The sequence below is a fragment of the Acanthochromis polyacanthus genome, chromosome 18 (assembly GCF_021347895.1).
Source record: "Acanthochromis polyacanthus isolate Apoly-LR-REF ecotype Palm Island chromosome 18, KAUST_Apoly_ChrSc, whole genome shotgun sequence".
In the NCBI taxonomy this organism is placed as follows: domain Eukaryota; kingdom Metazoa; phylum Chordata; class Actinopteri; family Pomacentridae; genus Acanthochromis; species Acanthochromis polyacanthus.
This window is the reverse complement of record NC_067130.1, coordinates 1,643,012-1,667,548: the sequence shown is the minus strand read 5'-3', so window position 1 is coordinate 1,667,548 and position 24,537 is coordinate 1,643,012. Positions and strand designations below refer to the sequence as shown.

General features: G+C 39.1%; 3 protein-coding genes across 7 annotated transcripts; 2 read left to right on the top strand and 1 right to left on the bottom strand.

Annotated features, from left to right (window-relative positions):
• The first annotated feature begins 1,460 nt into the window (after positions 1 to 1,460).
• On the top strand, positions 1,461 to 3,275 carry ier3ip1 (immediate early response 3 interacting protein 1). Its single transcript, XM_022192632.2, has 3 exons — positions 1,461 to 1,626; positions 2,162 to 2,263; positions 2,501 to 3,275. The coding sequence occupies exons 1-3, from the start codon at positions 1,536 to 1,538 to the stop codon at positions 2,554 to 2,556; spliced, it is 249 nt and encodes an 82-aa protein (XP_022048324.1). The 5' UTR covers positions 1,461 to 1,535; the 3' UTR covers positions 2,557 to 3,275.
• Positions 3,276 to 6,630: 3,355 nt separating this feature from the next.
• hdhd2 (haloacid dehalogenase-like hydrolase domain containing 2) lies at positions 6,631 to 14,993 on the top strand. 2 transcript variants are annotated; one of them, XR_007937476.1, is made up of 10 exons: positions 6,812 to 6,833; positions 9,454 to 9,563; positions 9,915 to 10,017; positions 10,275 to 10,380; positions 10,492 to 10,576; positions 10,833 to 10,998; positions 11,252 to 11,302; positions 12,818 to 13,111; positions 14,247 to 14,310; positions 14,498 to 14,580. XR_007937476.1 is itself a non-coding variant. In XM_022192643.2 (9 exons), exons 2-9 carry the CDS (start codon positions 9,463 to 9,465, stop codon positions 14,599 to 14,601), a joined length of 780 nt encoding a protein of 259 aa, XP_022048335.2. In that variant the 5' UTR covers positions 6,631 to 6,723; positions 9,454 to 9,462; the 3' UTR covers positions 14,602 to 14,993. The 2 variants fall into 2 exon arrangements, 1 of the variants encoding a protein (XP_022048335.2); XM_022192643.2 differs by lacking the exons at positions 6,812 to 6,833; positions 12,818 to 13,111 and adding an exon at positions 6,631 to 6,723 and having other exon boundaries at positions 14,498 to 14,993.
• On the bottom strand, positions 14,734 to 23,230 carry katnal2 (katanin p60 subunit A-like 2). Of its 4 annotated transcripts, XM_022192640.2 has the most exons (16): positions 22,958 to 23,226; positions 21,701 to 21,771; positions 20,522 to 20,688; positions 20,406 to 20,442; positions 20,220 to 20,316; positions 20,043 to 20,132; positions 19,627 to 19,677; positions 19,412 to 19,489; positions 18,590 to 18,688; positions 17,796 to 17,859; positions 17,609 to 17,727; positions 17,431 to 17,522; positions 17,029 to 17,139; positions 15,728 to 15,890; positions 15,511 to 15,613; positions 14,734 to 15,378 (listed from the first exon to the last, which is right to left on the bottom strand). In XM_022192640.2, the coding sequence occupies exons 1-16, from the start codon at positions 23,009 to 23,011 to the stop codon at positions 15,239 to 15,241; spliced, it is 1,536 nt and encodes a 511-aa protein (XP_022048332.2). In that variant the 5' UTR covers positions 23,012 to 23,226; the 3' UTR covers positions 14,734 to 15,238. The 4 variants fall into 4 exon arrangements, with proteins under 4 accessions (XP_022048332.2, XP_022048334.2, XP_051794302.1 ...); XM_022192642.2 differs by lacking the exon at positions 19,627 to 19,677 and having other exon boundaries at positions 22,958 to 23,230; XM_051938342.1 differs by lacking the exon at positions 20,043 to 20,132 and having other exon boundaries at positions 22,958 to 23,228.
• Positions 23,231 to 24,537: the final 1,307 nt, after the last annotated feature.

Genomic DNA, 24,537 nt, shown 5'->3' with positions numbered 1-24,537 from the left:
ATCGTTTAATTTTCCTGAAACCAAAAGAGAAACATTTTCAGATCTCCTCATTTCTAATAAGAAGTCACAAACAAAGCTTAGTTTTTAAATTTGTGCATTTTACTGGACTAGACGTGTTTATATTCAGGGTTTAAATCAGATTGTTTTTACACTGAGGAGATCAGATGTGATGGGATAATTTAAGAGTCTTTATTCATACGGTGTGGATTGTAATAATCTTAATATTTCAATTAGATTGATCTGTGTAGAACAGAATATTATAGTTTTAAGGCTATTTTATTTTTAAATTTAGACAAGTAAATATGCTTTATATATAGCCTAATACTGAGGGGTTGTTAGTTTAATATCTCAATAGTGAAATAGTAAAACAATAATATTAAATACAATTTCCCTCTTAAGCTTAAGTTTTTAAGTTAGTAAGGTTAATTTGTATTATATTTAGCCTAATATTAAAGGATTCTGTAATAATAGTAAAAGAAATACTTTAGGGTCTTAAACATTTATTCAAGTTATATTTTCTATTATTTTTGCAGGGTTGAAAACAAATCCCCACCATAAATCACACTGCTGGGTCTTATCGTTTGATGTTATTTTCAGTCAGTGTTAACGGAAACTTGACTTAATATTCTTAAATAAGAATATATTAAGACAATTATTTTCTTACGTCTCTGTTAGAAGGCATTTTGTATCAATGCATGGCTCCAGAAATTATGAAAATGAGGGAAAAAATGAAATTTTCATTATATATGGTCATGATATAATTATTTTGAGTTACTTTAGGGTGACCATATTTTTATATTACTGTTGAACCAGGACACTCGGCCCAGCAATGAGATACTAAAATATACTCAGTTTACTCAAAGACGCCTTATAAATTCAGTATGGATAGAAGAATTATTGTACTGTCAAATACTATCTATAACCAAAGACACCAATTCAGATTTGCTCCTCAGACGTTATTGTTTATTATGACAAGTTTCAAAAATAACGAATGAAATGACAGAAATGTCTCTTCTGTATTAGAAAAAAAAAATGCCTCTTCTATATCAGCAATCCAACTTTCACAAAATAGTTCTCACAAACTTCCAAAAAACTAACAAAAAATATTTATTACTCAGTTTCAGTTCAATTTAGTGGCGCAATGAAGAACAACGAAGACCAGGAGGTTGTCTTCACTTCATAAAAAACAAACAAACAAAACAGGACAGGACGTTTGTCACCCAGGTTATTTCATGGTTTTTGTTTTAAAGGAAAAAATATTTTTTCTCCCAGAACCTTTAAAAATTACGTATTTTTCTGTTGATCTGTTACTGTTGTTTTTACTCCTTTTATTGTTTCTAGGAAAACTATTTAAAACGATATGTAATTCGACCAGAGGTCTGCTTAATTCATTTTTAAAACAAACACAAAAGTTCGGATTGCTTCTGCTTCACGACCTCCGCTGGCGGTTTACGGCAGCTGCATCTCTGGGAGTGGCAGTAGAAGAAGAAAAAGCCGCTGCGGCATTAGGAGGAGAAGAAGAAGAATCTGCCAGCATGGCGTTTACTCTCTACTCTCTCATCCAGACCGCTATTCTCTGCACTAATGCAGTCGCTGTGCTGCATGAAGAGAGATTTCTCAGCAAGAGTAAGTGTTCTTTTATATTTTAATGATTTAACGGTGAACAGTATGCTAAAAGCAGCTAGCTAGGCGTTTGGACATTATTATTCAGATGAAACAGGCTCTCCTGTTGAGATTTTCAGTCAGAAAATCTAAGTTTGAGTAGTGGAGATAAATGTAAGATGTGGAAATATGACCTTAAACTGCTTGGTTTTGTAAAATATATGCAAACACTGCATATGTGCTGCCATAGTTCTCTCTAATAATCAGCTGCTAGCTTCTATCTCTGTGCGTCTTGGTTTTAATTTGTCCATCACTGACCTAAATCTGTTTAAATCAAAGCTGAAAACCTTTCTGTTTAGTGGTAAGGTGATATTTTATTTCGGTTTTATGTACTCACTCTTAGGTGTGTATTTCTATGTTTTATTGCTGTTTATTCTATGTTTTTGCTGCTGTTACTGTAGTTATTCTCTTGTTTTACCATAAAGCTCTTTGGTCTGTGGTAGAGGGCTATCATATAGGAAGGAACTCTGACTGACTGGTTGTTTTTCTGTTTTTCCAGTCGGCTGGGGTGTCGACCAGGGAGTTGGAGGTTTTGGGGATGATCCAGGAGTCAAAGCTCAGATCCTCAACCTCATCCGCTCAGTCCGGACCGTCATGAGAGGTTGGAAAAGTAGAAAAAAACTGATTCAAGCAGCTAAACTTCTCACATACATCAGTGTTTAACCTGTCGTAATGCAAAACAGTCATACTAAAGCGTTTTCCAAAATAAAACATTAAATAAAACAGCAAAAATGCTGCATAAATAAGAAATATCTCACATATTTTGACTGCAGTTCTAATATTGCTCCTGATGAATGCAGTTTTTAACCAAATTTTTCCACTTTTCTTCTTCTACCAGTGCCTTTAATAATAGTGAATTCTGCCTGCATCGTCCTGTTGCTGCTGTTTGGTTGAAGGTAGAGGACGAATAAACAACCAACAGACTCTCACACTCAACGGTTTGCCATTTAAAGACTTCTGCCATCGTTGGTCATCAGCCGGGTGGAAAGGAAAAAAAACATCATCTGTGGTGTCGACTTCCTGACATCAGCACCAAAAGGACAAACTTCATGAACTCTGGTGAAGTTTTAGCACCACACAGGAGGACTTGTTTCGTGCTGCACGGAGAGTTTTAGTTCTCACTTTTCTCACGTTATTCTGGACACATTGAGATGAATCTGTTTTGATGATTTAATGATTTGTGTCATATGTTTTGTACAAAGTTTAGCTCAACAGTGGAGACTTGATGAGGTGCTCAAAAATAATGTTTGGGGATTTTACAACGGTAAAAAGCCGGTCAGTCTAACAGAGATTTAAGGTGTAAACTTGTGTTAAATGTTGGAACACACAGATGAGAGAGATCCAAGATTTGTTGCTTTGTCAAGTTAAACTGAAGATTTTATTTCTAATGTGCCTGCGGGGCGTTTTAGGACAAAACAAAAACCAAGAATGAAAGCTGCAGCAGTCAGCTTAATAATGTGTAAAATGATGTGTTCTGTATCACCTCTGAGAATTAGACTAAATGGATTTAAAGCATTGTTCCCAAACCCAACTCAAACCGGTGTTCTTTGTACTGTTTACATGTTTGCGTGGTGTTCTGTCTTGAAATAAACGTGTTGTTCATTTTCATTAAATCCTCGTCTTCTTTCCTTTCTTTGACAGTGGAAGAATACAAAAAATGAAATGTAGATAAGAGCTGCAGCTGTTTTCTATTTAAATTAGCCTCTGAATGTTCTCTGGGCTGCACAGTGGGCTAGTGGTTAGTACTTTCACCTTGCAGCAAGAAGATCCCTGGTTCAAATCCCGGCCTGGGATCTTTCTTTTTTTGGGGGGGGGGGATCTTTCTGCATGGAGTTTGCATGTTCTCCCTGTGCATGCGTGGGTTTTCTCCGGGTACTCCGGCTTCCTCCCACAGTCCAAAAATATGCTGAGGTTAATTGGTTACTCTAAATTGTCCGTAGGTGTGAATGTGAGTGTGATTGTGTGTCTGTATATGTAGCCCTGTGACAGACTGGTGACCTGTCCAGGGTGTCCCCTGCCTTCACTCGAGTCAGCTGGGATAGACTCCAGCACCCCCCATGACCCTAGTGAGGATAAAGCGATGTATAGAGAATGGATGGATGGAAGTTCTCTGACTGGAGATCAAATGACAAAGATAAATGTTGATCGTCCCGTCTGTATCTCTGACCTGCAGGTAGATTAACAGTACTGTAACCATCAGTGGGTTTACGTTTAGACATTATTTATAAACTCAATACTCTACTGACTCATTTTAAGGAGCTTTTCAAAATTTTTATACATTTTATTATTTGCATTTATTTATATTGATAAGTTTCACCTTCTTGATTTAACTTTGTCTTCATTTTGCTTTTTTTTTTTTTACTTTTTTGTCTTCATTTTGCTGTGCTTTGTTTTCTCTTTACTGCCTGCATTCCTGTTCCTATTTCGCCTTTTTGGTGTCCTATTGCTGCCTCGCCTGTTCAAGTACATTGTGAATCTGAATCAGGTTTGACAGGCGTGTTTTCTTGTAAAAATCCCACCATTTATCAAATGCAAAAAAAAAAACCCCGAAAGAATTGTTAGACGTTCAGATTTCTGATTGCCCCTGAATGCATCATGTGTGACATCGGGTTCTGTTAGAAAAAAAATAACCAAAAATAAGTTTAAAATTGTGATATTCAATTAAAATCATTCCGTTCTACGACAAATAAACGATTTGCACCAGATTCAATGAAAAACACAACATCCTGCTCTCCTCAGCTGCAACCAACAGACATGTCACAGAAACTCAGCTGAACTGCAGGCAGTGTACTGAGAGGAAAATACAGTTATCTCTAAAAATATATGCATCATGGTTCAGAAATGATATGCAGAGGAACAGGTTTGAAGATCCATTCAGCGTGATGAAATATTGTTCTACAGTTAATGTTCCAAGATGTGTTTAAAATGTCTTTTCAGCAGAGATTGTGAAAATGTAAATGGTCAAAATACTTGTTTTTGTCTTTTTCTGTTATGATTTATGACATTTGATCTGTGTCATATTAACATTTGTTGTTGCAATGGTTGAGCTGTTTCCATAGAGGAGCAGGACTTTATAATGAACCTGCAGTGAGGAAAAAATATGACAGCAGCAAAAGAATATCCATTAAAATTAAAAAAAAAATTAAGGTATTGTTATCATCACTGTTTTAGAATCTTCTTACTTTTAAGGGAATAATTCTTGCTTTTATTTCACCAAACCAGAACACCTTTGTCTGAGTAAAACACTGCAGTTCCTTCATGCTGTCCTGTGTAAATACGTAAATGTTGTCATATTTCTCACTCCATTAATAATCCCAATATGTTGTGAATTATCAGCGTTTCCTCTCCTGCTAAGCTCCACAGCCTCTTTTATTAACATCAGTTCTGACCCTAAATGTGTGGGAGGTGGTGAGGAGGGGCTCTGCTGGAATTAGAAGCATATGTTTACCAGGCAGATTTGTACAGTAAAGCCACTTTGATATGTGATTAGTCTGAGTTTATCTGGGGATTCACGGAAAAATCTGTAAGCGATCACAGGCGACTGTACATGAACATGTATGTGCAGTTCATGTGGGTGTTTGGGTCTCTAAGTAATCAACCAGAGGAATGTATTCAGACAAGACTCACTGTCCTCTTCACTGCTGAGTTTTTCCTGTTTTATTTTTGTGGAATTAAATCCCAGTAAGACAAAGTCACCATTTTAAAAATTAAAGACACAGAATATATGAAGTTATGTACATTTTACAAATTGATATACACACTAGCTATTATGCAATAATATACCGATTTAATTTACAAAGAAATAGACTTCATGTCCAAAAAAACTGTCCTTAAGAGCCACTGAAATAAAAATATATAAATACATAAATATATTTTTATTATTAACACCACAACTACTACTAATAATAATAATAATTGTTCTTCTTCATATTGTTAGTGTTGTTGTTATTATTATCAATAGTAAATTTAATAATAATAATAACAATATTTGTTGTTCTTTTTATTTGTATTTCAATAGTTCTTAAGAAAATTAACAGGCCATTATAATTATTATTATGATGATTATTATTATTATTGTTGTTGTTGTTGTTATTGTTATTATTATTATTGTTGTTGTTGTTGCTGTGTTTGCTGTTGTTATTAATAATAATAATGATAATAATAACAATAGCCTGTTACGTTTTCTTCAATAAATATTGAGATAAAAATAGTCATTAACTCGCCACAAAACTGTGGAAATAAAATTGCTAATTACTTATTGTATACGAGAAAAAAGGGTACAGAATAAAAAGTTTGAATGACATTAATATTACAGGTTTTACAATAATACAGAAACAACAAGACCTTCAAAAAATATTACGAGCAGAAAATATCATTAAAAACAGAAAACAAACATCATTTTAAAATTGTATTTGACTAAGACGGGATTTAAAACGCTACGGATTGAGATATTCCATCCAGACAAATAAATTTACAGAATTAGATTAGTTCCTCAACATCTTGTTTTTCCACAATTATCATCTGAGCAGCAAAATATTTGTGAAAAAAAGTGAAGTCCTAAAAAAACAGCCCCAGTGTTATTCACTATGTGGAGGTAAAAAGAGGATTGGAAGTGTTGTCTGGCATCGTGCAGAGAGAAGGTTTTTATCATTTATAATCTATCTGAATGCCCACTAATGCGATACATCTGTTGGTTGTTAGTGTGATGGGACACATATGTTTTTCTGTTTTATTATTCTAATGAGTGATTAAGGGGTTAGGGATAACCCTCTTAACAGATTATGGCCTATAAATTGGAAAAACATAATAACAAAATATATTTTTTAAAAAGGGTGAGGGATATTGCAAAGAGAGAGTGACATTAAAACATGTTTTTTTCTGTCATAATATAAAAATTAATGTAAAATAATTTCAACATAATCTAGATTGATATCGAGTGTAGAAGCGTTTGCTTGTGTTGACCTGCAGGGGGCAGCACCGACCAATGAGAGAACTAAACCGACTTGACACTGACGAAGAAGAAAACGTCACCAGGAACAGGAAGTAGCGCTGCTGCTAAAGGTTAGTTGTTTAACTTCCTTATTTACTAAATATCTGCAGGTTTTTCAGCTAATGAGCCGTTTGTAAAGTTAAAACAGGAACGTTTCCTAACGGGAATGAAGTCGCTCTTTGTGCGTAAATGAAAAATAAAGTTACGCTTCGTAAATTAAATGTCAGCTTTAATATCGGGGACCAGCTGCAGGTTAATGATGATAACTTTTTAAATAAGAGGAGTGTTTGGCTGTTCAGTCTAGTGATATTACATCAGTCAGTTTGAGAGTTAATCCATACAAACTGTTCAAGTGTTTTTCAATGTACAGAACTCTGCTCAGCCCGCAGCACAAATGAACAACAGCAGAAGTCCACAAAAGGAGAAAGCAAGTTGAGCATCTTTTTCATTGAAAGCATCACAACACAAATCATGTAAAATCATATTACATATACATTTTATACATAAATAAGGCAGGCGACAACTTTATTTTCTTAACTGTCTGTATAAAACAGCTGCTACTTAAGATTTAAAGGTGTGCAGAGTTAATTCAGGTCTTCACAATTACTTTCCAGATGCGGAAAACGGACTTCAAAAAAATTCTAAATCTGGATAAGTTTGATTTTTTTTTTTTTTAAATTCCAGTACTATGTTTTTAAGTTCCACGTACCTGTGACTAAATATGTTGTACCATTGTACAATCACTGTGATCAGTTGTAATGCACACAAATAAATGTTAAACTGAGTCATAGTGTTGTTGAAATTGTACTTACTTTAATCTCTGGTTGTTTCTAATATAATTTTTAAAAGGACAGTTCATTGCATATAAAGATATTTCTGATATACTTGCTCTCCTTTGCACTAAAACATTGGAAAAACTTAGACTTATTGTTACTTCTTGGTAATTATGCTATAAGTTTACTGGTCTGGCCCCTTTGAGATCAAATGAGGCCCCTGGACCAACATGAGTTTGACACCCCTGCTGTAGATCTACAAGAGTTTGAACCAGGGCTAACCAATGGGAGGAAATAATATTGCATTTTTTTTTTTGCTAATATTGCAGAACATTTGTTTTCCACTGAAAGAAAGTCTAAAAATGCTGCGTGTTCCTTTACATGTGGGGGCATTTCTGCAGAACCTCAATACTTTTACTTTTGAAGTGGTATGTTCCGACACATTTCACCTGTTTATGTTACGATTCTGATAATATTTCATTTAGCAGTAGTTCCAGTTCCTTACAAACTGAGCAAACCTCTTCCAGGTACAGATGACTGTGCATTTTAATCTACATCACATCTACCTTATTATTTGTTTTTGGATTAGTCAGTTTTACATTTTAGTCGTAGAGGTCTTTGGTTCTCAGGTGATTTTTGCACAGTTACAACAGGTCCAGTGAAAGTTAGTAAAAGTGTGCAATTTGCCTTCTTAGATTACAGCTTATTCAACAACCTGAACAAATATGCAAACAGATGCAGCAGCAATTTACATATCATAAAAACACTGTTTAAAAAAAAAACCTGATGACAAACATCCCAAAAATGTAAAACTGAATAATAAAAAATCTCTCCTGAACTATTAAAACATGAGGAGTCGGTGTTAGAGAATAAGTTAAGTTCTAGTTCTGGTTTCTCTCTTTCACCACACACTTCTATAAAATAAGCTTCTTCTCAGCTGGACTGTTCAGTTATCAGCTCAGATAAATACAAATAACAGATAAATGACCCACACACTGTGTGCGTGCTCGTTTAGGTGGTATTAAGGGCATTAATTGTAGCCTCACATTGATAACTACATGACAGAAATCCAAGCATGTCTAAATAATAGGGGATCACAGAAACCAACAGAATCCAATCCCCAAATCTGTATTCCAGGCAGGAGCCCATCATCAAAACCGTTCAGTAATCCTCTGATTTGGTCCCCAGTCTGATAAATTCTGCCACTACCGATATGAATTATGATTATGAAGGTATAATCTCTAAAATAATGTATTATTATGAAAGAATAAACCGAGTAAAGCTCCACTTACAGCGGACCTCGGTCATATTTAGCGTTTTGGAAAATCATAATCAGACACTGCAGTCCAAGCTTCTCTAATACGTTCTCTAAAACGTTGAATATGTTCTCTGTCGACAAGCAAATGAAAAGAAAATGATTAGAATCAGAATAGTTTTCTGGGAATATGTGATTTTCTAAAACAGAACCTCTGCTGGTTTGGATTATCAGTAAAATCTCCACCTCAGAGCATCTACCGGCTCTCCACAGAATAGTTCTGAATTCAGGTCACAGTTAGAGCTGCAACAATTAGCTGATTAATTAATTAGTTGATTGACAGAAAATTAATTTAAAACCAGTGAATCACTGACATCCAAACTGCTCTGATTCTCTGGTTTTGCTTCTTCGCTGCTGCTCGTAGAATAGAATAGAATAGAATAGAATAGAATAGAATAGAATAGCCTTTACTGTCATTGTACCGGGTACAACAGGATTAGGATACCAGTTCCCATTTGGTGTCAAAGCAAGAAAAACAGCAATAAACAGTACAATTTAAAAAGAACAATAAATATATTTACACAAGGGCATGAATGCAATCGCAGCATGAGTCTTTCAGGTGCTGAAGGAATGTGAGTGTCAGGCTCTGTGATAGCTTTAGGGAAGAAGCTGTTTCTGACTACGTTTAGATTGTGGACGTTTCATGGTGTCATCTCGGCTTCTGTGATGTTGTGACGGCAAAGGATTAACATTTTCCCTGTTGTGTCCTTCAGGCCTCCAGCATGGCGGGCCGACGGGCTCTGAAGGCGGTGCTCATCGACCTGAGTGGAACTCTGCATGTAGAGGACACGGCGGTACCTGGAGCTCAGGAAGCCCTCAGCAGGTAGGAAACACCTGCAGACCAGACACAGGCGTTAAGCAGAGGGCTGAGAGCCGTCATGGTGCTGTGTGAATGTAAACTAGCAGCACTAATCACAGGATTTACACCTGTGATATTTGGCAAAAGTCTGTATATTACATAATATTTACTCAGCAAAGGAGGTGGAGTTATGTCTGTCTGTCAGCAAGATTACTGAAAAACAGACTAATGGGTTTGGATGAAATTTTCAGGGAAGGTCAGAAATGACACAAGGACCAAGTGATTAGATTTTGGCAGTGATGCAGCTTATAGTCTGGATCCACGGGTCTGATAAAGATTCTAACTGCTGGATGTTTTCTGTTTTGGTTGCGTCAGGTTACGGCAGGCGTCTGTAGCTCTGAAGTTTGTCACCAACACGACCAAGGAGAGTAAGAGGAACCTGCTGGAACGACTGCAACGCCTCAACTTTGACCTGCAGGTGAAATATCCAAAACATTTTTCTGCAGACGCTTTAATTGGAATGTTGAGTGAATTTCATTAAAGGAAGCAGATGGGATGTTTCTGTGATCCTGGCTGCTCTGCAGTGTCAAAAAAAGAAAAGAAAATGATGGTGCTTTAGGGATTAAAATAAGCAAACAAGTGACTTTACGTGATAAACACATGGAGTCATTCTTCTGCTGTTTTTCGGAGCTGCTTCTCTTGCCCTTGTTTTTGAAAATCCACTTTGCTCTGCAGGAAAAAGAGATCTTCACTTCTCTGAGTGCAGCGAGGAGTCTGCTGGAGCAGAAACAGCACCGACCGCTGCTGCTGGTGGAGGACAGCGCTCTGGAAGACTTCAGCGGTACGACTGGTTTTATAAAGCAATCTGTAGCTGTTTGTTCCGACTAGAACGTGAAAATAACTAAAACTCGCTGATCCTCTCCAGACTTCTGATTGGTCCGTTATTCTGCAGGTATCGACACGTCGGAGCCGAACGCTGTCGTTATCGGACTCGCTCCCGATCACTTCAACTACCAAACACTCAACACAGCTTTCAGGTGGGGAGCTCTCTGCTAACATCTCAGAGCATTCTGGATGTGATAAATTTGAGTTTTTGAGTGAAGATGTTCTGCCTTATTGTGCTCTTGTGTCCTGCTTCTTCACAATAAACCTGCTTGATGATGAGTAGGAGTTGCAGAATTATTAATTGAACTTGACAGATTTTCTTTCTGCCAAAGTTTGTCTCTGAAACTACCATGTAAACTGTATAGTGCTTATTTTTCCCCCTTTCTTTTTGTATTTTTTTCTCCGTAGAATGATCCTGCATGGAGCTCCTCTCATCGCCATCCATAAGGCTCGCTACTACAAACGTAAGGACGGTTTGGCCCTCGGCCCCGGACCGTTTGTGACCGGCCTGGAGTTCGCCACCGACTGTAAAGCTACTGTAGTGGGAAAACCCGAAAAGACGTTTTTTATGCAGGTCAGGATTCTTCCTTTTTCTCCAAGTGAAACACAGAAGGTTTTCCATTTATCACAAATAATTAAAACAATATTATTTTAATGGGCTAAAATTCACATCCAGTAGAAATACAACAAGACTTACACACATGTTTCATCGATTACACCAGAGTTTTTGTATTGAGATGAATTGGATTCATGTTTTCTGGAGCTAACAATGACCCTGTAAATGAAGACTCTCTCCTCATCTTCTGCTGGTTGTTCTCCTCCCACAGGCTCTGTGTGATCTGGAATGTAGCCCCAGTGAAGCTGTCATGATAGGAGACGTAAGTAGAACTTTCAGCATTTTGTTCATAGGCTGTTTTTTCTGGAACTCAGACATGAGACCACTCACTCCAATTCAGTGGTGGATCTTCAGTGGGGGCATGGGGGGGCAGTGGTCCCCCCTGTGATCTGATTTGCCACCCCGTGTGCCCCCCAAAATTTTCGTTGGAATTTTACATTACTGATACTCCGATTTCCGACGCTCCTGAACACAACTTCGTTACTGATCGTTGCCGGTTTTATTGAACTTTATGTTCAACTTCAGAGTCAGATATAATGTGAGCCGTGAACCCCAGGAGTTGGTGGAGTTTATTTGTGAGTGTTGACCAGAGAAGAGCATTAGCATCCAGTGGATATTAGCTTTAATGTGAATTAGCGATGCTAACAGAGCTAGCTGACCAGTCCTGATTAGCAGCTAAATGTAGCATCAAGCTAACGATGTTTGTGTTGTTTCCTGTCAGCAGCTGAAGTGTGTTGTGTTCCTGTAATGTGGTTCATTAAGTTCACAAAACTGTGGCTGGTTGACGTTAATGTAACGTTCAGTAACGCTAATGTTCTAGTTGTCAGTAATCAGCTTTAATTTGACACTAAAACACACTCTGATAGTTTTAAATGGCATCAGTTTCATGAATTTGTTGAAAATGGTCTCATTTGTTGTTGTGATGTTGCTGCTGATTCATTAAAACCAGATGATCCGTGTTAAAGACACGTTTAGTTCTAGTATCAGAAGTACAAGAAGGAAACATGGGTGGAGCCAAGAATAACATAGAATGGCCTGTAGGTCATAGTATAGCATGTCAGTTCAAAAAAAAAAAAAAACATAGATTATTATGTGGTTCAAAAAGCACAAAATGATAGGATGTTGCCTAAAACTGTCATGTATGATATGTGGTTCAGTAAATGTCATAGTGCAGTATTTTGTCAAAATAGTATGTTATTCAAGAAAACACCAGAGTATAATATGTGGTCTAAAAAATGACATAGAATAATAATTCATTGCACAAGTTAAAGTATAGTAATGTTTAAAACTGTTCAAATTCTTATATGTTGCTAAAAAATAACAACAACAAAATAAAACAAAAAAACGTCATAGTAATATGTCAATTAAAAAGTCTATAGTATAGCATGTCACTCTAAAAACGTCAGAGTTTGGTCTTTGGTCCAGAAAACGTTGTTCTGTCCCGGCTGTCTGAAGTAGGTGAGGAACAACACGAAAACAGTCCAAACGCTGGTTTCCAGAGGGTTAGACGAGGATTTATTTGAAAGAATAAGTTTACAACAACATAACATGTGAGGGGGTTAAAAGCAAATTGGTGTTAGTAAAATAAAAATAAATGAACAGAACTAAAAGTGAACTTCATGTTGACATTGATGGACATTCCAACCAGGAACAAAGTAAAAGATCATCAATATGAAAAAAAAAACTCGTCCTGTTCACCTCTTAAAACCCCAAAACACACCACAGTAGCACCCTAAACTAAAAGTACCAGTGGGTTCCTGTTTTCCTTTCTGAACAGTTCAAAGGTCCCTCCCCACACATCCACCAACCACTGGAACACGTCTCCAAAGTTCTGCTGAAGCTCAACTTCCCCTCAGAAGAAGTGCCGCCAGATGAAGGAGCCTTTTGAGAGACAGCTGGCATCGTGATTGGACGGTACTTTGGTCTGATCCAATCCAGCTTCAGCTCCAGAGACGGCAGGCGGGACGAGTCAACGGAGGCCGGGTGGATGAAGGCATGAAGCTGAGAACAATCCAGAAAACACCAGAGGAGGAATGCAACAGCCCAGGGCCAGAACAAACAGAGTAGCATGGTACGTCTCTGAGACAACATCATAGTATAGCCTTTGGTTCAAAAAACGCCATCATATACATCGTATATTGTCCAAATAACAAGTCAAAGGAAAGAGACATACATTGTAGAATTGTAGTAATTGTGGGCTGATTGATTTACTGATTAGTATTTTAGTTTTTACAGTGATCAAAACATGAAATTTAGGTTGGTTTAAAGGAATATTCCACCTTAAATCTTTGAATATTGACCTAAAAGGTTGGTTTCAGGAAGTATTCCACCTACAAGGTCCTCACACATCCACCTGAGGTGCTGGTTAAAAGGAATATTCCACCTGAAACCTCCACGAGGGCAGTCTGTGTAGCAGCGACAGCAGAAAGAGGTCCTCTCTGGATGGAAGAACGGCGTCCGACTGGCAGCTCCCTTTCTGCTCTTACCTTACTCACTGAACTCAAGGTCCATGGAGGACTCCAGCAGTTGATGTTTCCTGCTGCAAACTTCTCTTTTTCAGCTTTCTTTCACGTCCGATCACTCCCGACCCGGTTTTTGTTGACGTTTTTGACCCTTTTTCTGAGCTTTGACCGATCCGAGAACATGAAGTACATCATCGGCATCGACGGAGTAACTGATGGAGGGAAACCCAGCCTCACCAACCGCCTCATCAAGAACCTGCCCGACTGCTGCTGGTCCATCAGGATGACTTCTTCAAGCCCCAAGATCAGATAGAAGTTGGTGAAGATGGCTTTAAGCAGTATGATGTCATCACTGCTCTGGACATGGACCCATGATGAGGAGGATCTACGCGTGGCTGGAGAACCCGGTGAAGTTTGAGAAGTCTCATGGCGTTAATAACACCCTGGACACAGAGATGATCCTGAAGTCTGACCACAAGGAGGAGGAGGAGACTCACATCCTCACTGTGGAGGGCCAAAATATCTGTTGTGCCCCCCCTCAATAAAATTAATCTGGATCCGCCCCTGCTCCAATTCCATATTTCTTCTTAGAACCTCCCTCAACTTTTCCTGCTTGTAAAAATATCAGTCAGAAAACAATTCTATTCTTCCCTCTAGAAAACAAAAGAGTACAACTCAGTGATGTGTTTTTCTTCAGCAGCTTGTGAACTTAAAGTTAGTCTGTTGTGGTTTATGTCTCTGCAGGACGCCAGGGATGATGTAGGCGGAGCTCAGAATGCAGGAATGCTGGGTATTCTGGTCAGAACCGGTGAGTTAACAGTCAGCATGTTCTCCTTCACTTTAGTTCTCTTTCCTTCACCTTCCTACTTTTCTTTATCTTTTGTTACGTCAACACATGCTGCTTTGGCATCGTAACCAGAATTTATGCCACCCTCTTAACTCAGCATCATCCCTTCATCTTCCTCTTTGACACCTTCTTTCCTGTCACCTTTCAGGTAAATACAGAGAAGGAGATGAGAATAAAATCAGCCCGCCTCCCCACCTGACATGTGACAGTTTCCCAGACGCCGTCGAACACATCCTGCAGAACCTGCTCTGAGCTATAAGTAACAACAAACCAGCAGAGCTTCATTTGCTCACGTTGTGTTTTAACAACATAGAGAAGAAAGTTAGAATTACTGTTCTCATCCCAAACAAGCTGACAAAGGTCAAATAATGATGCTGCAGCAGATTCACTGACAGAAGAGTATTTAATACAAGTTATCAGTCAGAATGTAGAATGAAAAACTTTCAATAAAATCTGTATTTCAGACGCACCAGCTGTCTGCGTTGCCACCAAAATAAGATTTTTGTTTCATTAGGATGTATACAATTACAGATAAATAAAAAATACATGTATTAGCAAACATTTTTACGTGTTATTTTATTGCTTTTCATTGGATTTTGCATAGACACTGAATAAATTAGCAGGAGGCTACTGTTCTACTTTAATACTTTGTCTTTTGTTTTTTCCCTTCATCGCATCTTTGAAAAGCTCCAAACTGTTAGAAACCTGCTCTGCTCCGACTCACAGTAACGTGGAACAAACATTAACAGCTTAGGAAAGGATTTTTGCTGTTTCTTGCCTGTAAATGCAGGAGATGCATTTCTAACCAAGAAAAATTAAGTTCTATCCAGAAGTTAGTTGTGGAAGTTGGAGTAGAAGTTCTTTTTTCTGTTTAAAGCCTGGCTGAGTGTCAGACGGACTCGTACTCTGTCTCCCAGGCCGTGTATCTGTCCATCAGGCTTCGTGCTGAGGGTTTCGTGTGTGCGATCACCTCCAGGAAATCAGCTGTTGTGACCGTTTCCAGCTGGACGGCCGGCATGTTGGCGTCTCCTGTGGAAAAGAGTCACAATGAGCCTGCAGTGGCTGATGTAAAGACAGAAAACGTGGCAGCTGGAAGGGTCAGCCTGGACCGTAAAGCTCTTTATCCACCAGGCATCTGCTGGGGGGGGGGGGTCGTCCTACCGTCCTGATGTGACTCCAGAGCATCAAAGATCTTGCGGACCGGTCTCATGGCGGCCTCCTTACACACCAGTCTGATGTCAGAGCCGGAGTAGCCCTCCATCTCCTGAAACACACAAAGGGCAGCTTTCTCCTTATATGAGCCACAGAAACATGAGTGAACACACATCTGTCCAAACAACAAAACAACACATCAGGGCAGTGGCAAAGAAAATGTGACCTCTGCCAGCGTTTTACAGTCCAGCTCAGTCCGTAGCTCCACTCCTCCGGTGGAGTTGAGAGGAGGCAGCCACTCGGAGATCATGGCCTGTCGAGCTGATGAGGAGGGAAGACTCACTAAGATCCTCTTCTCTAACCTCCTCAGCATGGCGTGGTCCAGCTCCCTGAGAGAAGACAAAGATTTGGTACAAACCTGGAGGCACAGCAGCTAACTATTAGCCCTTTATATTTGTCTTAAACCCTTATTATCCCCCGCCTCCACGAAGTGGAAAAGGGGGATATAGGTTTGGCCTCCGTCCGTCCGTCCGTCCGTCCGTGCGTCCGTCCGTCCGTCCGTCCATCCGAGATGAAGGGGACAGATTTTCTCGGAAACTATTACAGCTAGGATTACGAAATTTATTGTGTAGCTTCACACCATGGACACCTTGATCAAGTTCGAAAATGAGACCTGTGCGACAATATTTAACAGAGTTATGGCCCTTGATCACTATTTTGGATGTAGACTCATAGACATCGCATGTGGCGGGGGATATTGATGACCATGTCGTCTTGTTTCCTTTCTTATTGTTCCATTTCTGACATAAAAATTATGTTGGATCCAAGAAAAAAGTGTAATTTATTCAATTTATTCAAATGCTAAGAACATAATGAGGGTTTTTTTTCTTGTTCTAGGAAAGTAGCAACTGTGTCAGAAAGAAAAAAGCAGACTTTCAGTTCTTCATCGCTCACACGTGATTATTTCCATTTCTAAATGGAACACATACACAAACTTAATGTTCAGTAGAAGGCTCTTCTCCTAACCTGAGCACATGTTGCTGGTGCTTTCCTCACTTCACTGGCTTCAGGTTAGGATCAGGATTGATTTTAAAATTCTTTTAAGTCTCTGAATGGACTGGCCCCAGAATGTTTCACCTCATTAAGGTGCATCAACCCTCCAGAGCCCTGAGGTCCGCTGAGCAGACGGTTCTGGACGTTCCTCCATCCCTCATGAAAACCAGAGCAGATGGAGCCTTTGCAGTCGTGGCTCCATGCTGTGGATCATCGCCTCTCTCTGTACGGTCTGAGAAGAACCTCTCCATTTTTAAAACACGCCTTAAGACCCACTTATTCACCCTGGCCTTTGGTCGAGCAGAGTCACCTTTGCTGGATCTTTATCTGATTTATTTTACAGTTTTATTGTTTTCCTTTTATTGTTTTCATATTGTTGATGATTTATTTTACTGAAAAGTGCTTTGGTTGTCCATAGGCCTTTTAAAGGTGCTACATAAATCAGTCTGACATTGACGTGTGCTTAAGTGTTACCAGGGCAAGTTGGAGGCAGCCAGAACAAACACCAGGTCCTCTGATCTCGCCAGTCCGTCCATCTGAACCAGCAGCTCCGTCTTCATCCTGCGGCTCCCCTCGTGTTCGCCGCTGAAAGCAGACGTCCAAGTTTTATTCTAGTTTGAATCCACATAAGTCGTGTTTATTTATGTAGCACCTTATCTTACACAGAGGTTATTTAATATGTGTTACCTGCAGATAAGAAAAAAAAAAGAAATTGAATGAAAGGTAATCAGAATTTAGGTGATGAATTAATTTAAAACAGCACAGACAGGTTGGGTGAAGTGCACAAGGATATATAGAATAATCAAAAGTGACTGAGTAAAGCAGCTAGAATCGATTGGAAGAATGAAACTTTCTGCACTCTGTGGTTGAGCTCACCCCATTCCAGCTCCTCTCTGGCTCATCACTGATTCCAGCTCATCCAGGAAGATGGTGGACGGGGCGTGGTAGCGAGCCAGCTCAAACAGAACCTGCAGACAAATCCACAGGTGTGACAGACAGCATGCACGTAAGCATGTTTAGGCGGATTTCTTGTATTTACTGACTGAAAACCTACTCTGACCAGCTTCTCAGAGTCGCCCCTCCACTTGCTGACGATGCTGGAGGCCGAGATGTTGAAGAAGGTCGTCTTACACTCCGTAGCTACAGCTTTGGCCAGCAGCGTCTTACCTGTACCTGTGTGAATATCAGTCAGGTTGATTTTCAGAATGCAGGTCTTTATAATAAGCTGCTGGAGGTTTTACCTGGGGGGCCGTAAAGCAGCAGGCCCTTCCAAGGAGACAGGATGCCGGTAAACAGCTGAGGATACTGAAGAAAGAGAATTGAAATGAGAATAAATCAGCAGAGATAAGCCCCATTATAGTTCAATATGAGGCTGTTCTATATCTGCAAACATTATCCTCCAGCAGCAACACATGCGTTTCCATTCAGAAGCTGAGCTGTGCGCTAAGAAAGCGGATAAGTCTGATGTATGGCCGAGTCAGTGCTGCAAATACCACACAGCACAAATTAGTGTAAACTTCAGGGCTGACTCAAATCACCAAACTGACCTTATATATACAGGATGAATAATAATGGAGACAGAAGTTAGGGACGGTGGAGAGGTGGAGGGACAGTGTTATTCAATAAAGCAGGCCGGCACAATGGACTGAAGGAGATAAGACACATCAGTCCTCATCTGGGTCTGTAAATGTCAAGAGGATGCAGACAGCCTGGTTTGTTGTCATATATCCATGAGAAAGGTCTGGGTGATGATGATGGAAGTGCGAGGGTGTGTTTTCTGTGTGTGTGTGTGAGTTTATCCATACACAGAGGCAAAGTTGTGTGATTGCGGCCATAATAAATTCTGCATGGCCTTCTCTGTATGTTGGCTCTCTGTCTGTCTATCCATCTCTGTGTATATAGATTTAACGTCAGTCTAATAGACTGGCCTGACCTCCTGCCCTGCGCCTCTTAAAGCCCTCTAAAGGAGATGTATTCAGAATCGAAGACGGGCGACCGGCGCTGAAATACCAGCGTGCTCGGGCGGCGGCCGCACCTTAATGGGATAAACGACGGCCTCTTTGACTAATCGCTTGGCGTCCTCCAGACCGATGATGTCCTCCCAGCGCACGTTGGGGCTGTGCAAATAGATGTCCTTTAGGGGTGAGCAGACACACAAGCACACAGGGTGAAGGATATCAGCTGGAAATGAACACACACACACACACACATTCTGATGGGATGAGGCTAAATAGGTGTCCTTTAGAATGAAACATCAGATAAGGGAAACAGATAGAACCTGGGCCTTCATTAATACAACACATCAATCCATTCACAACGAAGCTCTGCGTTGCTCTCTAGTGGACATATGGAGTATAAGTCATGTTTAGACAGCAGATTTGGTGGCACAAGCCAAGATAAAATCAGCTTTTTTACAGTTAGTAAACATGTATGCAAGATATATCCCATGGACTTCAAAAGTCCCCCAATTATAGATTGATCCGGACAATTTTGGAGTAATTGTCAGCTAGTTTTATGTCAGCTTGGATCGTTTCTTCTCATATCGGATCATTTTTGTGTCTTTGGGATAGTTTTCAAATCATTTAGGACAAATTTCATGTCATTCGGGACTAATTTTCCATAATTATGAATCATTTTCAAGTCATTCTGAACGATTTTTGAGTCATTTTGGACAATTTTCAAGTTGTTTTGTCCAAGTGATTGTTTCCATAATAAATGATTATGGAATTTGTTAAAACATGATCATAATGAACACACACACAAAAAAAACATTAGTGGGTGGCACAAGTCAAGATAAAATCAGCTTCTTTAGGAGTTTGTTGTTGTTGCCAGTGTGTGCAGTATTTTATCTGCTTACCCTGCTGATGATAGCGGCCAGATCTCTCATCTCTCCATTCACTCCAGAAAACCCACTGAGAGGCTTCAGCAGCCGCTCCTGCAGCAAACAGACATTACTAGTTCATACTGCAGTTTATACGCTTCATGTTTCTTGAGAACTGAAAGGAAAAAAAACAAGATTTAAAAATGATTTAAAGGCTCATTAGTGTTTCTTAAACGCTTCCATGTTTTTACCATGTGGTCCGAGTCGATGCCAATTGTACTTTTGCCGTCAGTAATCTGGCCCTAAGACACACAAATAGGAATAAAACTGACAGCAGGGATTTCAAAATTTCATAAAATTATGAGCATATGTATGTATTTGCCCTGTAGAATACTCAGTAGAGACTTGGCATGCAGGTTTTAATGTGATGCAGTTAAGAGAAATACAGTTCTGTTAAGCAGCCTAAATAAAGCTGCTGCTAAACCACACCACAAACTGATTCAGAGAAAAGTCTGAAAAAAAGGACACAAGAGCTCCACAATCCATTTTTCAGGGGGAACTATTCAGTTAAGATCTTTCCATTGACTTCCTCTTAGTTTTCTGAAATCACATTGATATTGAATAATGATTAATTGTGTCTGTTTCCTAGAATAACAGCTTCCAGCACCTTCTTGATCCCTGCTGCTCCTCCACTGTGTCCGTTTCTGACTGAGGAAACATTGAGACCGAACTCTGGAGCTACAGAAGAAGCGTTCTCCTGGGAAGTTAATCACAACAATAACTTGATATTTTAGCATACTTGTGCTGTTACGGGACGTTTTATTTTTGTGCTCATTGCATTTACATTCACACCAGCAGCTGTCCTCTTCACTCCGTTTCCAGACTGTGGCTTCTGAGACGGGCTGATTTTGGGAAGAGGCTTCACGGCTGAACACGGACTCCTGAGGATAGAAAGAGGAACACGACACTTGGTGAGGCAGACTAATCGCTGTACTCATTTAGTTTAAGTCCTAAATGTAATGTCACTCACTTTTTAACTCCACCACTTCTTGCGTATCTGTTTCCACCTTGACAGAAACCAAGAACAGGATTTGGATTTAATTTATCCCACTGAGTATTCGACATGACTTCCTGCTGCCCCTGTACCTGGTTCTGCTGCTCTTCTGGTCAGTTTGGGGTACTTCTGGAACTTGACATAGTGATAACTCTCGTACTCCATCAGCACCATCTCCAGATCGATGTTATCACAAACCTCGAACCTCCTCACGCCTACATTTGTCTCCTGGTCCAAGGCCACGGCTGCCGCTACGTAGCTGGAGACACAAACACAAAAAGTAGCCCAGACGAGGTCAACCATACCTGCTGTCTGTAAAATTTACTTTCAATGCGTGTGTCTCTGCACTCCATACACACACAGACATGTATGACCCTCTGGAGGCTCGTTACTATCCATCCAACATCCGCTTCTTCATCTGCAATTATTTCACACTTTTTCCTTCTCACTTCTTCTCTTAAATTGTGTTCTTTCACTCTCCAGTGCAACATTTATTGTAAAAACAGTGAGTCTAGCTTTTCTAGCTGGGTCAGTCTAGTCCATGGGATACATCTGCATACATTTTTATTAAAAGTAAAAAAAAAAAAAACTAATGTTTTTTATTATCATCATGATCAGGTCTTTACAAATTCCACAATTATTTATTATTCAAACAATCATTTATTAATAGAAAATGACTGGATATCACTAAAATATGAACTAAATAACGTCTGAATTTAACACCAACCACCTTCTAATGAGCTAAACAATAATAAAATGAGCTGATTCACAAATAGTTTGGATTGTGTTCTTCTTGTTAAGTTGAGATAATCATGACAGATGTTTCTTTTTGGCATTATATCAAATTTTATGTGTAAAATAACAAATTAAATCCCTTTCCATTAAGTCCCCCGTTCCAAAAACTCCTCTCCAGGAAGTGTGTTAATTCCAGATCACATGACCTGCTCCACATGATGTCATTTCCTCCTGAAGAAAACACTGGCCAGACTCCAAGGCTTTCTGACTTATTTAATATAAAATAGTCAACAGGTTTACTACAATATATTTATGAATAACTTTACATTTCACTCAACTGTATATAAAATATTTAGAAGAATCTTTCTCTAAAATACCATGTGGGCGGCCATGTTGATTTTAGGCCTGAAAACGGCAAAAATGTCGACTATGATACAAAAAATCCCACAGTTATATATTGACCCAACATCTAAATGCTAAAAATGAACTAACAGTACATTTTAAAAAGCATCTGGACTCCATAACTGGATACTGACCCTTGCCCCAGCAGGTGGTGGTAGATGAGGATGAGGAGGTTCTTCTTCCTCATCTCGGTTCTTACCTCTTCCTGTTGAACGGAAACACAGAATAAGATATGAGAGTAACTGCTGCAAAGTCACTCTATGGTGTATTAGGACTAAATCCTTCAAATGGCATTTCTGCATGTCACAGTTACATACTTACAAGTTTTTATCAGAAAATTATTCCCACTTTCCCTAAAATGGCTCACATGGGGATATTTTGTTTGTCTGCTTTCAGAATAATGGAAAGAAAACCAACAAAAAAACACATGAATATGTTCATTTAACACACTTTGTCTGTTTGTATCCGTGGTTTTCAGTTGTGATATATATCCTTAAAGACTTTTTTTTTAATTTCTCACACTCTGAGCCACACGTCTCCACCTTAGCAGCAGTACGTACACCAAACTTTGTGATTTTATTCCCTTCAATATTCTGTTTTTTAATGTATCATTCGTAGTCAAATTTATATAACATTTTATGCCCTAAACATTGTGAAGTTTACCTTTTCTGACTGTTTACACAATTTTTCAATTCATGGAAAGAAAAGAAAAAAAACCACCAAAACATCCAAAGCCCTCCCTGTAAAAAATTTGAGGCTATTGTCAACAAAATGAAAACAAAACTGAAGCGAGCTTTATCCGATGTTCACATTCTACAGAGGAAGAGCAAATTAGAACAAAAATAGAAGACACATAATTTTAGAAAACTTGCAATAAAAAAACCCTTGCCTGTTTATAAGCAATCAACTTGGGAGGTTTATGGTGAAATTTCACCCTGTTCCCCTGTCAATGCCAGATGATAATAAAATCTACTGTGTTACATCTCCTGCTGTAAACATCTGGATGTGTATTATACAGTAAAGGTTTGAGAAGAAGGACAAGCTGCCAGCAGAGGGCGACATATCACCACCAATAACAACCAGCTGACTGGTATCTAGGCAACCAATGAAGCTAAACAAGCATGATTAGCCCAACAGCTAACTGCCAAACTTGTCACAGTGGTAATTTACCACCTGCTTAGTACATCATATACATATGAAACAAACCGACCTGGCTCTGGATACGAACATTATAGCACTATTTACCGTGTGGAACCGTGTTTTGGTCATATTTGGGAGTAATCCCCCGACTTTCAGTTGCTACTTACTTAGCAAGAAAGTTGTTAGCTCACCAACCGGTGTCCGTCAAACCTGCAGGAAACGACAAAAAATCAAACCGTCCGTTCACTCACCGCCTCCCGGGCTTCATGGGCGATCTTCATGGACTGATAGGAAAGCTCCATCATTGTTGTGAGATGTTTGTGAAGCGCTGTGGCTCTGCGGTTGTTGCTGGAGTTTGTTTGCGTTGCTTCTGTTTGTCCCCTCAGGGCCACCGTACATACAAGGATGAAGGCGATAGTATTACATAAGAGCAAACAAAATAACAAAACTAAAAAATTAAACGTTAATTTATTTTAGCATTCATTTGGAATTATTTTCCACGCTTCATGACAGTTTATTAGTATTTAAATGAGGCATATAACTGTTTTTTATGAGATTCAATGTGTAGTAAACTTGCATTGAAGATGAAAATCTTGGTGTCAAAATACCGGAAAACACAAACTTCAGTACAAAACTATGTTGAAAACACCTTTCTTGTTTATGACACAATGGCACAAATATCTACAGTTGTATTTTCTCTGCCATTTGTAAAGTTTTAAATGTTTTATGAGTTTACATTGGCAGAATGAATGCTAACACGGCAGGTTAGTAACTTGGTACCTCATCTAATTATTTTGTTGTTGCTTCACAGTAATCCTGGTTTCAGGACCGACTGAAAATGAAAAAATGTGGTCAAAAGAGTATATCTACAATTTCAGGAGAAAGCGATATTTTAAAGGAAATTTTGATATTCATAATATATTAATCATTTAATGTCATTATATATCAATCATAGCAACAAACTAGTCCTTACACTTTATAGAATTTAACTACATTTTGCTGCTAATGCTCTAAGTGGGATTTTTCCTGCATGACTTGTATTGTAACGAAGGATTTTTGCATTGCTTCGTTAGTAAATTCACGAAAGCAAAGGAACTGAATATGAACTCCACTACTGGTATCTGTAAACTTTATCATTTGGACGTTTTGTTTTCTAATATTTCATGCATGTGATAAACTAGAAAGTGGAAAGACACATGAAAGACACATTAATGAAGGCCTGGATGTTCTTTTTAGTGGTTCACTTTACACTTTTTGTTCTTCTAGTTGTGTGTTAGCGGTTTTCTTCGGTGCTGTGGTGAATCCTGTGTTATGTGGGTGATGGATATATCTGTGTTGGCGGTGTGTATTTTTGAGGGTGCGTTTGTATCCATGGTGATACTTGCGTCCCTAATTCTGTGTTTGTGTAACGGACATCATCAGGCTGCAGGAAGCCAGACTATTAGTCAAACAAGCTGCCGTCTGTCCTATTAAGGGGCGACTACTGTTCAGGCAGGCTGGTATTTCAGCACAGGTTCTTAATGCTTAAACAGGAGGAGGGCAGTGAGGTCAGGGCAGTCTGTTACACGGACATTAAATCTATATGCGGGATGATATGGAAACACATACAGGAGAAACACACATGCTACAAGCAGCACACACAGGTGCACATGCATGACTATTCACACACCTCCATGCAAACACACACAGAAAAAACACAATCTTCTACTCTGCTGTGGCTCCAACAACAAACCAGGTTGTCTGCATCCTCTTGACATTTACAGACAGAGACGAGGACGGATGTGTTTTATTGAATAACACATGCACCATCCCTCCACCAACCCACAGTCCC

What these genes read in the sequence shown, in the direction of transcription:
- ier3ip1 (XM_022192632.2), top strand. Translation starts at nt 1,536, where the DNA reads ATGGCGTTTACTCTCTACTCTCTCATCCAGACCGCTATTCTCTGCACT. An exon ending in AGAGAGATTTCTCAGCAAGA is followed by an intron (nt 1,627 to 2,161) that starts GTAAGTGTTCTT and finishes CTGTTTTTCCAG; the next exon opens with TCGGCTGGGGTGTCGACCAG. An exon ending in AGTCCGGACCGTCATGAGAG is followed by an intron (nt 2,264 to 2,500) that starts GTTGGAAAAGTA and finishes TTCTTCTACCAG; the next exon opens with TGCCTTTAATAATAGTGAAT.
- hdhd2 (XM_022192643.2), top strand. Translation starts at nt 9,463, where the DNA reads ATGGCGGGCCGACGGGCTCTGAAGGCGGTGCTCATCGACCTGAGTGGA. An exon ending in CGCTCTGGAAGACTTCAGCG is followed by an intron (nt 10,381 to 10,491) that starts GTACGACTGGTT and finishes GTTATTCTGCAG; the next exon opens with GTATCGACACGTCGGAGCCG. An exon ending in GGGTATTCTGGTCAGAACCG is followed by an intron (nt 14,311 to 14,497) that starts GTGAGTTAACAG and finishes GTCACCTTTCAG; the next exon opens with GTAAATACAGAGAAGGAGAT.
- katnal2 (XM_022192640.2), bottom strand. Translation starts at nt 23,011, where the DNA reads ATGATGGAGCTTTCCTATCAGTCCATGAAGATCGCCCATGAAGCCCGG. An exon ending in CAGAAGAGCAGCAGAACCAG is followed by an intron (nt 20,443 to 20,521) that starts GTACAGGGGCAG and finishes GTTTCTGTCAAG; the next exon opens with GTGGAAACAGATACGCAAGA. An exon ending in CAGAGAGGAGCTGGAATGGG is followed by an intron (nt 17,140 to 17,430) that starts GTGAGCTCAACC and finishes GTCTGCTTTCAG; the next exon opens with CGGCGAACACGAGGGGAGCC.